The sequence below is a fragment of the Stegostoma tigrinum genome, chromosome 43 (assembly GCF_030684315.1).
Source record: "Stegostoma tigrinum isolate sSteTig4 chromosome 43, sSteTig4.hap1, whole genome shotgun sequence".
In the NCBI taxonomy this organism is placed as follows: Eukaryota; Metazoa; Chordata; class Chondrichthyes; order Orectolobiformes; family Stegostomatidae; genus Stegostoma; species Stegostoma tigrinum.
The window spans coordinates 2,862,546-2,876,636 of record NC_081396.1 but is presented as its reverse complement, the minus strand read 5'-3'; the positions used below and the strand labels follow the sequence as shown (position 1 = coordinate 2,876,636).

Here is a 14,091-nt window from a genome sequence, read left to right as displayed (position 1 = left end):
AATCATTTACGTATACTACAAACAACAGAGGAGCTAAGACTGAAACCTGTGGAACTCCACCAGTTACTGGTCTCCATTCTGGAAAATACCCTTTCAACACTACCCTCTGTCTTCCATGACCGAGCCAATTTTGAATCCATCTCACCAGCCCACTTTGAATCCCATAGAAGATCTTTATTACAAATAAACTTGTAATTTGACTAAACCATTGCTGAACTTTCTGAGCTTCAAAGAGAAATATCCAAGCTTCTACAAGCACGCCACGTAACAGAAAACTCTCAAATTTCTTCCTTCTCGGGATCTGGTCTTCATGGCACCGATCAGTCTTATTGGCCATCTTTACTGCAATGCATGTCGTATTGGGGGTACACCCACTGTCCCTTCGGTAAGAATGTTTTGGCATTTTGACTCCAGGACAGGGAATTAATTGCGATAATTGCCTAGCTAGCTGTTTAAGTGCACCCAGGCAATAAGTGCTGGCCAACTTGTGATACACAGGTCCCGTGAGTAAATAATAAAAAGAAGTTCCAAGTCAGGATAGTGCGTGTCTTGGGAGTGAGGAGTAGTTTCAAGTGCTGGTGCACCTGTGAGCCTCTACCCTTGTCCTAAATGGTGGTACAAGTTATGGGTTTGGATAGTACTGTCAGAGGAGTGTTGCTGAGTTACAGTAGCAGACTTTATAGATATTGTGCACCACATATCAACGGTGAAGGGAGTGAATGTTGAAACTGCTGAACGGGATAGCATTCAAGCTTACTGCATTGTCCTTGATGGATTTGAGTTTCTCCCCACTGGGAACAGTCCTGTTCCTTTCTAACCTCTAGACATCATTATCCTAACATACTCCTGGATAGCCTCCCACATTCAACCACCCTGTAATCTCAAACTATCCAAAACTCTACTGCTCATGTGCAGACTTGTTTGACCATCAACATTCTGTAATTCACATGTGGGTGACAAGATTTTCACTGAAAATAAACACAGTAAAGTAAAGAGATAATTCCTAAAAGTGAAAAGTTTCTAAGTTAGAAGAAATAAAGAATTCCGTTAACTATGGATAAGACCCACAGGACCAGAACAGTTAAGAGATGGAAGCTTCTGGCTGACATCTCTTATTACTCACCAACTTTGACAATCTAACATCAGCAGTTCACACATCATTGCAAAAGTTGAGCAGATTCTCTGTCCACTATCATGTATATAATCGTGCATGAGTGAACATGCAAGTCACGTGTGTCCACAATCACATGCACGCTATTAGCTGCTAAGTGAAAACACAGCCCCCCACCCCACCCCGAGCTTGATCTCCAGTCCCGACTGCCCTCTCACATCAGTATTCCCTTACTTTTATACCCTGCAGGGATCCAGCTATGGCCCAACTCCCCTTTGTTTTCTCTGCTGGGAATTGGTAGCAAATGAGGAGAAGACAGCTGGAATTTCTCTTATCTATGATTTACAAGGACACATTCTGTGGTTCATAGCAGTTACTTTTCTTCAGTCATTTTCTCCTTGACTCTACACTCCCATTGCTGTTAATTCTGTTATCTCTGACAGTTTCACAATTATAAGTAGGGACATCACACATTCAAAATCTAATCTATTTTCTCACTCACTCTGATTGAAAACTATATTGTAATAAAGCATTGAAAAACCATGTCCTTTTCCTTGGCCTTATTTGAGTTTCCAATCAGATGATTCTTGGCAATGGAATGTCTAATCAGTGATGCCATGGTGATCTGTCTGCAGGGAAGGAGCTGTTTGCGTTTCTAACGCAGACCAGACTTATTATTTCCATAATACGTTGTATCAGAAATTACACCTCAAAGTCTCTCAGACCCGTTAATATCCATAAAACCGATAAGAAACTCAGACACACAAACATTTAAGAGTGGGCAGAAAACTTCGTGAAGTGGCGATAAAGTCAGTGGGGTCCAAGGTTTTACAATGCTGGCTACAGATTCTGAAAGGACAGAGATAATGCAAACTTGTTAAGCATTAGTTACATTGCAGTTAGAATATTGGGCGAGGAAATATATATGTCTTTTTTCAACAAGTGTATCTGAGAAACTAATCAGACTGCAAATTTATAGACTATATATTAAAGCACAATAAACTGGATTTCAAGAAAATGAGCTTCTAGTGTGAGAGTATAAAGTAACAGTACTAGAATAAATATTCAAAGTTGAAATCAAATTGATTCAAGTAGATCTGAAGGAAACCACATTTTCCAGCTTTCAGTGCAGAAACTAAATCAATAACCATCAACATTTGTATTTCTTATCAATTTATTCACAATGCTTCAATTATTAAATCAACAAATCAACTGTCAGTTAGGTCTGCAACAACTGTGCAGAAATCTGTTATCTTTTAAGTTACAGAACCTTCCTCAGAACAAACAAGATTTAAAGAAGGAAGTTTGGGAGATCTTAGAGAATATGAAGGTGAATAAATCTCTGGAATGTGATTAATGTATCCAAAAACATTGTTAGAAGTAAGGGAAGAAATTGCTGAACCCCATGTAGAAATATTGCATCATCTAGAAGTGCAAGTGAGGTGTCTGATTACTGAAGGCACGCCAATTTTCATTGTTTCTTTAAGAAAGTTTGTAAGGAGAATCATGGGAACTATGGACCTGTGAGCCCGACTTCAGTTGCGGGTAAATTGTTCAAGGTGATTATAAAAGTCAGGATTTGTCGACATTTAGAGAGACAAAAATTGAAAAGGGATAGTCAGCACGGTTTTGTGAGAGGAAAATCATGTGTCACAAACATGATTGAGTTTTTTGAGAAAATTACGAAAAAGATTCATGAGGCAGAGCAGTAGATGTTGTTTCCTTGGACTTTGCTAAAGCCATTGAAAAGATGTGCACAACAGGATAATTAGTAAAGTTCGGTCATGTGGGATTCAGGATGAGCTTGCCAATTGGATACAAACAACAATAGGTGACAGAGAGTGCTGGTGGATGGTTGCTTTTCGAACTGGAGCCTATCACCAGTGGTGTTCCACAGGGTCCTCTTTTGACATTCGTACAAATGATTTGGGTGAGAATAGAGAAAGCATAGGTAGTAAGTTTGGGCGCAACATTAAATTGCTGGCACAGCAGACAGCAAAGAAGGTTTTCTAAGATTACAAAGGGATCTTGATCAAATGGGTCAATGGGCTGAAAAATGGCAGATGGAATTCAATCTGGACAAATGTGAGGTATTGAATTTTGGCACAACAAACAAAGGTAGGACTTATAACAATTAATGGTAGGGCCTTGCATAGTGTTGTACAACAGAGCAACCTAGAGTTGCAGGTACATAATTCTTTGAAGTTTGCCACGGTGGTTAGAAAGGTGTTAGGCATGCTTGTGTTCAGTGCTTAGTCCTTTGAGTATAGGAATTGGGAATGAAGTTGTACAGGATTTTGGTGAGGCCTCATTTGGAATACTACATCTGGTTCTTGTCGACCAGTTAGAGGAAGGATATTATTAAGCTGGAAATGGTTCAGAAGAGATTTACCAGGATGTTGCCAGGTACAGAAGTTTGAGTTACAAAGAAAGGTTGGATTGGCTGGGACGTTTTTTGTTCATGGAACACTGGAGGTTGAGAGGAGACCTTAAAGAAGTGTATATGGTAATGAGGGGTACAGACAGAGTAAATGGTAGTTGTCTTTTGGGGGATTTCAGAGCCAGGGCACATTTTTAAAGTGAGCGGAGAATAGTCTTAAGAAGCCATGAGGAGCAAAGTTTTTACACAGAGCATATGGAATGAATGTTCTGAGGAAGTGGTGGATGTAGGTACAATTACAACTTTTAAAAGCCATTTAGACAACTCAATAGAACATAGAACATAGAACAGTACAGCACAGAACAGGCCCTTCAGCCCACAATGTTGTGCCGACCATTGATCCTCATGTATGCACCCTCAAATTTCTGTGACCATATACATGTCCAGCAGTCTCTTAAATGACCCCAATGACCTTGCTTCCACAACTGCTGCTGGCAACGCATTCCATGCTCTCACAACTCTCTGCGTAAAGAACCTGCCTCTGACATCCCCTCTATACTTTCCACCAACCAGCTTAAAACTATGACCCCTCGTGCTAGCCATTTCTGCCCTGGGAAATAGTCTCTGGCTATCAACTCTATCTATGCCTCTCATTATCTTGTATACCTCAATTAGGTCCCCTCTCCTCCTCCTTTTCTCCAATGAAAAGAGACCGAGCTCAGTCAACCTCTCTTCATAAGATAAGCCCTCCAGTCCAGGCAGCATCCTGGTAAACCTCCTCTGAACCCTCTCCAAAGCATCCACATCTTTCCTATAATAGGGCGCCCAGAACTGGACGCAGTATTCCAAGTGCGGTCTAACCAAAGTTTTATAGAGCTGCAACAAGATCTCACGACTCTTAAACTCAATCCCCCTGTTAATGAAAGCCAAAACACCATGTGCTTTCTTAACAACCCTGTCCACTTGGGTGGCCATTTTAAGGGATCTATGTATCTGCACACCAAGATCCCTCTGTTCCTCCACGCTGCCAAGAATCCTATCCTTAATCCTGTACTCAGCTTTCAAATTCGACCTTCCAAAATGCATCACCTCGCATTTATCCAGGTTGAACTCCATCTGCCACCTCTCAGCCCATATCTGCATCCTGTCAATGTCCCGCTGCAGCCTACAACAGCCCTCTACACTGTCAACGACACCTCCGACCTTTGTGTCGTCTGCAAACTTGCTGACCCATCCTTCAATCCCCTCGTCCAAGTAATTTATAAAAATTACAAACAGTAGAGGCCCAAGGACAGAGCCCTGTGGAACCCCACTCACCACTGACTTCCAGGCAGAATATTTTCCTTCTACTACCACTCGCTGTCTTCTGTTGGCCAGCCAATTCTGTATCCAAGCAGCTAAGTTCCCTGTATCCCATTCCTCCTGACCTTCTGAATGAGCCTACCATGGGGAACCTTATCAAATGCCTTACTGAAGTCCATATACACCACATCCACAGCTCGACCCTCATCAACTTTTCTAGTCACATCCTCAAAAAACTCGATAAGATTTGTAAGGCATGACCTACCCCTCACAAAGCCGTGTTGACTGTATTTGATCAAGCCATGCTCTTCCAGATGGTCATAAATCTTATCCCTCAGAATCCTTTCTAACACTTTGCAGACGACAGACATGAGACTTACCGGTCTATAATTGCCGGGGATTTCCCTATTTCCTTTCTTGAAGAGAGGAATTACATTTGCCTCTCTCCAGTCCTCAGGTACGACTCCAGTGGAGAGCGAGGATGCAAAAATCTTCGCAAGTGGCGAAGCAATTGCATTTCTCGCTTCCCAAAGCAGCCGAGGACAAATCTGGTCCAGGCCTGGCGACTTGTCAATCTTAATGTCTTAATAGACAGGAAACATTTGGAGGGATTTGGGCCAGGAGCAGGCAGGTGAGATGAGTTTAGCTTGGGATTATGTTCGGCAAGGACTTGTTCGACCAAAGGGTTACTTTTCTGTATGACTCTGTGTATATTCATACCAGCAAGAATGAATGTCTATCTTGTACTTAGGATATCTTTTGCAAAACCACACTCTTTTTTCTGAGCAATTACAATGGATTGAGGATGATTTTCTTCTACTCCGGTTTTGTTGGTCCTGATGTTATAGAATAGGCCAATGCTGAACCCACAAATAATGCTACATTTGGGTCAGGCGACATTTTCTGGAAAGAGTGGATTTCACATGCTTTTTCCATTGGTCCTTCACTTCTTCTGACTGTGGAAAGGGATTGAATCAGTCATCACATATGCTGACACATCTGTGTGTTTACATGGACATGCGATCTTTTTAATATCCAAACTGTAGGAAGGGAAAGTTTCAGGGAATTGACGCTGCATCAACACATTTGCTCTGATGGGAGCCCATTCTCATGCTCTTACTATGGGACTGGGTTCAAGCGATCATCTGACGTCACTGCACATCTGCGAGTTCACAGTGGGAAGAGGTCATTCACCTGCTCTGACTGTGGGAAAGAATTCACTCAGTTATCCCACTTGCTGAGTCACCAGTGAGTTCACAAATGACCACAGTGGACTGTTATTTTCCGATAATTACAGCAAGATGAACGATGTGCATTGGGATCTCCTGCTGATGTTACTAAATCAGCCCAAAGATACTGCCTAATGAAAAACAAAGAATTGTGGGTTCTGGAGATCTAAACCAAAAACAGAAATTGCTGGAGAAATTCTGCAGGTCTGTCATTTTCGAATGGAAGAAGCCAAATAAAGTGACGGCCAGTCACATTCTCCGGTACTCAAAAGGAGTTGACTTTAACAAACAGTTAAAATCCTCTGGATTTCTGTGTTACAACAATAACGTGATTTAAAACAGATTTAAGAAAAAAAGAAAAACATCAGAAATCCTGGAAAACTGAAAAGGATAAACATGGGGATAGTTCACACATCATTAGAAAGTGATAAATTAATGGTGACAATTTCAGTTCAGACTCCTTCAGAATGAACAGTTTCCATCACCAACACGAACCGTGATCACACCCCGTCCAATCAATCAATATATTTTTTAAGTAGTTGAGGCTGGTTGGCTCGCTGAGCTGGTATGTTCTGCAGATGTTTCGATATTGTGCTTAGTAACAGCTTCAGTGCAGTCTCTCATGAAACATCGGTGTGTTTTCCTGCCTGGTTTTTGAACTCTGGGCTCCATTGTGATGGATTGCCTCATTTCTGGTTTCCTCCCGTAGTGGAATGTATATGGGGTGGAGTTCATTCACCTGTGATGGGGTGAGGAAGGAGGTGTGGGGACAAGTGTACCACTTCCTGTGGTTGCAGGGGTAAATGCAGGGTGTGGTGGGGTTGGAGGGGAGGGTGGAATGAACAAGGGAGTCATGGAGAGAGTGGTCTCTCCGGAAAGCAGACAAGGGTGGGGATGGAAAAATGACTTTGGTGGTGGGGTCAGATTGTAGGTGGCGGAAGTGTCGGAGGATGCTGCGTTGTATCCGGAGGTTGATGGGGTGGTATGTGAGGACGAGGGGGATCCTCTTTTGGCAATTATTGCGGGGATGGGGTGTGAGGGATGAGTACAGTTCACTCGGTTCGCAATAAACAACTGCACTTCCCAGTCGCGAACCATTTTAATTCCCCCTCCCATTCCTTAGACCATATGTCCATCCTGGGCTTCTTGCAATGCCATAATGATGCACCAGACAGTTGCAGGAAGAGCAACTCATATTCCGCTTGGGAACCCTGCAGCCCAATTATATCAATGTGGACTTCACAAGCTTCAAAATCTCCATCCCCCCACTGCATCCCAAAACCAGCCCAACTCATCCCCACCTCCCTAACCTGTTCTTCCTCTCACCTATCCCCTCCTCCCACCTCAAGCTGCGCTTCCATTTCCTACCTACCAACCTCATCCCTCCCCCTTGACCTGTCTGTCCTCCCCAAACTGACCTATCCCCTCCCTACCTATCTCCTCCTCTCCACCTATCTTCTCCTCTATCCATCTTCGGTCTGCCTCCCATTGTCTCCCTATTTATTTCAGAACCCTCTTCCCATCCCCTTCTCTGATGAAGGGTCTAGGCCTGAAACTTTTGTGCTCCTAAGATGCTGCTTGGCCTGCTGTGTTCATCCAGCTCCACACTTTGTTATCTCGGATTCTACAGCATCTGCAATTCCCTTTATCTCTGATCACACGGGAGACAGGCCGTTCAGATTTTGCGAGTGTGGGAAAGGATTCACTGACTCACCTGACCTGCAAAAACATAAATGAATCAACTTATGGGAGAGGCCATTCACTTGTGCGAAATGTGGGAAGGGATTCATTGCTAGTTCTCATCTGCTGAGAAACCAGTGGGCTCACACTGACACCTTTTCAATGCCCAGAGTGTGGGCAGTTCTGAGGACTTGATTCACCATCAACATGTTCACAGTGATGAGAGACCGTTTGGGTGCTGTCACTGCAGCACTGGCTTTAAGGCATCATCTGAACTTGTTAGAAACAAGTGCAGTCACACTGGGGAAAGGCCATACGCTCATTGTGAGTGTGGGAAGAGATTTACTCAGTCAGTCAGCCTGCAGAAACATCAGCGAGTTCACCAGTAATGACCGTGATTAGATTTTGTTTTCGATCATGTCCAGGAGTGAACCCTATTCAGTGGCATCTGGTTCAATTAATTCTCATGAACCTCTGCCAAGTTTTACAATTTATAAAAATGTGAGATTGACATCAAATAACTCAGTTTGGTGTTTGACACACTGTGTGTTTAGCATTTAATGTTTTGAATACAAGGTAATTCGTTTCAAAATGCTCTTCCTCTTCCCTTTCACCTCCAGCACAAAATGCAGGAGCTCATGGAGTTTCCATGTCACTAACACGGAGACAATCTAATTGGCTGCCTCTGTTGCTTCCCTCTCTCCCCCTAGCCCTCCAGGAACAAACTACCTCCGAAGGTCTCCATTTTTGAGTCCCAAACCTACACCTTCATACTGTTTCTCTCCCGTCTCCCCATATTTTCACTTATTGCTCAATCTGTCAGGGCAACCTGCTGCTTCTTCAAACTTATTCCCACCATCTTCACACATTTGCTAATTTTGTTGATGGCTGTGTCTCGTCAAATCCTGTCTCTGCCTCTCCCTCTTCTCTCCCTTTCCTCCCTTCACTCACCACCACCACCCACTCCTGTCCACGGGGCCCTTAACACATCTGTCTAAAACATATCAATGCCTCTACTGTAAACTATTGCCCTGTCTCCAATATCTCTTGCCCCTTCATTGTCCTTGAATGTTTTCTTACTTCCTGAATCCCAACTTGTCATTCCCAGAACTCCACATTTGAATTCCTTTGATCAGATTTTTGTTCATGCCATTGTTTCAAAACTTGTCTTCTCAAAATCCTTGTCATCTTCAAATCAAAAATGTAAACCTGTCTCACAGAGCATACTTAACCCAGTACAGTCACAATGGCATCTTTCCAAGCATATGGAAAATTGCCCAGATTTATTTTTTGTCCTGACACGAAACAGGATAAATCGAATCTGACCAACTGCTGTGCCTTCAATCAAATGCCAGTTATTAGTAAACTGGTGGGACGTGTTATGGGCACCTGATGAAGCAGTGTTAGCTCAGAAGTAAGCTGTTACTGATTCCCACTCTGGGTTCTGCCAGGAAAGTCTGAGACTACAGGATGATACAGCAGTGCTGGTCAGGTGGACTGAACAGTGGGAAATGGATTTTAATCTTGAAAAGTGTTAGGTGATGCAATTTAATGGGACTGACAAAGCAAGCGAGTATATGATGGATAGGTTAGGCTGCTAAACATGAATTGGATACTTTCGGTTCCATATTTGCAGAAAATGGGAAAACAGCTACAGGCCTCAGACAGTGATTGGAACTTTTTTTTAAAAATATACTTCACTCATGGGATATCATGAGCAGGCCAGCATTTATTGCCTGGGTCTAGCACTTCTTGCTATATGATTTCAGACGGCAGTTGAGAGTCAACAACATTGTTCTGGGCCTAGAGGCAATAGAGAGGCCAAATCAGGAGAAGGGGGAAGGGTTTCCTTCACTGAAGATTTTTTAACAACAGTTGTCAATAGTTTCATGGTCACCTGTAGATACTTACTTCCAGACTTTGTTTTTGTATTGCAATCAAATTCCATCATCTGTTGTGGTGGGATGTAAGCTCAGGTCCCCAGAACATTATTTGATTTACTGGGTTAACAGTCTACCAATAATACCACTAGGCCATCACATCCCGATTACTGTATTTACCATTATATATTTAAATTAATTTCCTGTCGTGGGGTCAAAATACCAAAACACACTTCCTGAAAGCATGGTGGGTGTACCTACATCATATCCACTGCAGCATTTCAATAAGCAGTTAACCATCACCCTCTTCAGTAAAAATAGACAATAAATACTAATCGACACAACTAAGACCAGATCCCATGAATGAAGAAAAAGCGAGGGTTTTCTGATATGCGGTATGTTTGTAGAAGCTCGGATAATTCTCTTTGGAGCTGAGCAAGTTAATCAATGATTTCATCAATTAATTCAACTTATCTCTGGAAGATTTCGCCTGCCGAGACAGAAATTATTTACATTGGCGAATGCTTAGTAACAACGGAACTCAGCTTTCAGATAATTGGTACATAATGTAGGGTAAAGAGGTGGAGATTATTTTACTCAGTGACTTCTGGGGATCTGGAACAGAATCAATGATAAGTGTAGGCAGATTCAGCTGTCATTCTTAATACTGATTTGGAATGTAACTTAAAAAGTATATGTTTAGAGTGCAAATTATACAAACAGATGCTGGAGTTCTGAAACAAACAAATCACTGGAAAAACTTTGCAGGTCTGGCAGCATTTGTCATATTAAAAGAGATACGGATTCCAGTGCAGTGACCCTTCGTCAGAACTGAAAGCAACTATGAAATCATGGTGTACGTGCTGATTAGTGAATGAGTGGGAGAGAGGATGCTCACGGTACTTAAAGGAAGTTCAACTCTTTGGATGGGGCAGCACGGTGGCTCAGTGGTTAGCACTGACAATGCCAGGGACCTGGGTTCGATTCCACCCTCGAGTGACCGGCTGTGCGGAGTTTGCACATTCTCCCCGTGTCTGCGTGGGTTTCCTCCAGGTGCTCCGGTTTCCTACCACAGTCCAAAGATGTGCAGGTTAGGTGGATTGGCTATGCTAAATTGCCTGTAGCGCTCAGGGATATGTAGATTAGGTGGGTTATAGGGGGATGGATTTGGGCAGGTGCTCCGCGGGTCAGTGTGGACTTGGTTGGCCGAAGGGCCTGTTTCCACACTGCAGGGATTCTCTGATGAAAGAAGAAGGAAGAGCCCAAGCAGGGGGAAAAATAGGACATAGATTTGTAGGGCTCTGGTCTAATAACAGTAGTTGGGTTAGATTTGCAGCATTTCTTGAATGAGAGTGTACAGCCCCAATGGGCTGACTGGCCACCAGCCACTGCACTCTGCATTCACTGTGAATGATGAAGCCGGTTCCAGAACAGAGGGAGGGTCCCACCTATGACCTCACAATGGATCCTGGCTGATTGACGCCAGCTCACGGACCAATAGGAGGACAGTGGGTGAGACTGGCGGACAAAAGAGAGAGATAATGGTGTTCAGGGATGTGTAGATTAGGGAGATGGGTATGGGGGGGATGTTCCCAGGCTCACTGTGGACTTGTTGGGCCAAAGGGCCTGTTCCCACACTGTAGGGATTTTATGAACTCTATGAGCTCAATAGGTTCCTCACAAGAAAGGTCATTGGACCTGAAATGTTAACTCTGATTTCTCACCATAGCTGGCAATAGACCTGCAGAGATTTTCCGGCATCTGCATTTTTTTCCTGTGTTCATTTAAAGCATACTGATTTTCTTACTTGGCATGGGAGAAAAACTCCATGGAGGTCCCCATACGTGTTGGAGGGGAGGATGGAGGAGATAAGAGAGATGAAGATCCCATCTAAATAAATGAGTCTGCTTTCCAGATATGATAAAGACTCAATGCACAATACTTTTAACAAGAAGTTGATTTGTATCACTTTTCTCCCACCTAGGTAACCAGACATTTGATGTTTACAAGCATCATCAGAAACAGACACAGAAACCATAGTTAGAATATTTGTAATAGGAGCATCGAAAACCAATTCCTACAGTTAGTACTTAACTAGCCCTGATAAACTAGGAAATCCCTTTTCATACATTGTAGGTGGACAGTCTTTACCTAGTGCAATGTTCTGACGCACAGCGATGATGTGATCATTTCCAAAACATAGCCCAATAGTTACAGGATTGTTATGAATGTTTCATCTACAATTTCAGCACCTTTGTTTGAGCAAGGATTAATAACATCAGTAGAAATGTCCCAAAGACCACGGTTCATTCCTTGATGTGATTAAGAACAAAATCTTTCAAAACTGTGGTTCTTTGTGAATTTGCTGGTGTGTTAACAGGTTGGATGACCTGGTGAATCCCTTTCCACACTCGGAGCAGGTGAATGGTTTCTCCCCAGTGTGAACTCGCTGGTGCAGCAGTAAATTAGACGAGTGAGTGAATTCCTTCCCACAATCAGAACAGGAGAATGGTCTCTCCCCGGAGTGAACTCGCTGATGTATCAGCAGGTTGGATGACCGAGTGAATCCCTTCCCACAGTCAGAGCAGGTGAATGGTTTTTCTCCGGTGTGAACCCGTTGGTGAATTAGCAGGTGAGTTGCCTGAGTGAATGCTTTCCCACACTCAGAACAAGTGAATGGTCTCTGTCCACTGTGAACTCGCTGATGTATCAGTAAGCTGGGTGACCTAGTGAATCCCTTCCCACAGTCAGAACAGGTAAATGGTTTCTCTCCTGTGTGAATTCTTTGATGCACCAACAGTTTGGATGAGCAAGTGAATCCTTTCCCACATTCAGAGCAATTGAATGGTCTCTGCCCAGTGTGAATCCGCTGGTGTATCAGCAGGTTTGATGATCGAGTGAATCCTTTCCCACACTCAGAACAGGTAAATGGTTTCTCCCCCGTGTGAGCTCGCTGGTGTATTAGCAGGTTAGATGAGTGAGTAAATCCTTTCCCACATTCAGAACAGGTGAATGGTTTCTCCCCAGTGTGAAATCGCTTGTGTTCCTGCAGACTGGATGACTGACTGAATCCCTTCCCACACACAGAGCAGGTGAATGGTTTCTCCCCAGTGTGAACTCGCTGGTGTCTCAGCAGTTCGGATGACTGACTGAATCGCTTCTCACAATCAGAGCAAATGAACGGTTTATCCCCTGCGTGAACTCGCTGGTGTTTGAACATGTCAGACGACCGAGCAAATCGCTTCCCACAATCAGAGCAGGTGAACGGCTTCTCCCCAGTGTGACTGCGTTGGTGAATTTCCAGCTGGCATGGATAAAGAAAGACCTTCCCGCAATCCACACATTTCAACGTGCTCTCCATAGTTTGACTGTGCTGGCGTTTGGACATTTCAAATGAATTTTCACTGACCCTCCCACACACAGACGATACGTGCTTCTTGCCAGTGTGAAACATAGATTTTCCATCAATGTTCAAAATCCTGAGATAATTAGGTTATGGTAAACAAAGTGACTGTCAGAGCTAGATGTGGATCATCTGCAAATCAACCTTTCAAACAGAACACTAAAATAGAGAGGGAAAGACAGAAACCAGAAGAACACACAAGTTATGAGTCTGATAGAAACGAATCTGGTCATTTGTGGAGCCGACACTTGAAAAACTGCTGGATTATCATTAAAACCAAACTGTCATAAATCAATCTTCAGGGAAGGGAATCAGTCAGCATCTGCAGAAAACTATGGAAAGGTCTAGAGATGGGACAGCCAGCAGGAGGAACAAGAGAGGCTTTTCACAGATCTGCAGATCAATCCAGTTGCTGTTTTCTCCGCATACCCTTTGATCCCTTTGAAGCAGTACAAACAAGCACAGAAACAAAATAGTAGAAACCTAAAATAATAATGCTGGATTTGCTCAGTAGCATCTGCAATGCTAACAGACGCCGGAACCATCTCAACCTTGAAGAAATGTTTAGATGATCGTACAAGGCCCCCACAATATTGGTCACAGGCTGAGTGCCAGAAAATGGGGCTGGAGTAAATAGGTGCTTAATGACCAGCATAGGGAACATTGTGTTGATTTTATGCCATACACAGGCAGGAGTGGCAAGCAGTGAAGATTGCAAATGATATGTTGGCCTTCACAGTGAGAGGATTAGAGTACAGGAGCAGGAATATCTTTCTGTAAGGACCATGGTGAGACCACACCTGGAGTACTGTTTGCACATTTGTTCTCCTTTCCCAAGAAAGATGCCCTGGCCATTGAGATAATGTAAAGAAGGTTCACCAGACTGATTCCTAGGATGTCAAGAATGATGTATGAAGAGAGACCCAATACTCTTATAATCCTACTTCAGGCTTTCTGAGCCGCTGACTGCATCACTAAGTAACATTCTACCTCCAAATTCTGGATCTGAATCTGGCACATCTGAGCCTACACTATGGTTCCCACACCCCTGCCATACTAATTTTTAACCTCACCAAGTACACGAGCAAAAGCCCCATTCAGCAAAT

The 14,091-nt window shown here is 43.4% G+C and overlaps 1 protein-coding gene across 5 annotated transcripts in view; it reads right to left on the bottom strand.

The window, feature by feature from the left end:
- LOC125449118 (zinc finger protein 239-like) overlaps positions 1-14,091 on the bottom strand; it is a 46,905-nt gene that overhangs the window by 6,411 nt on the left and 26,403 nt on the right. For 2 of the 5 annotated variants that reach the window (XM_059641701.1, XM_059641698.1), the window contains exon 3: positions 11,618-13,424. In XM_059641701.1, coding sequence (XP_059497684.1) covers positions 11,921-13,036 — 1,116 coding nt within the window. In that variant the 5' untranslated portion in view covers positions 13,037-13,424 and the 3' untranslated portion in view covers positions 11,618-11,920. Of the gene's footprint in view, positions 1-11,617; positions 13,425-14,091 lie in introns of those variants that run through there. The other 3 variants (XM_059641702.1, XM_059641699.1, XM_059641700.1) reach the window with 3 other exon arrangements.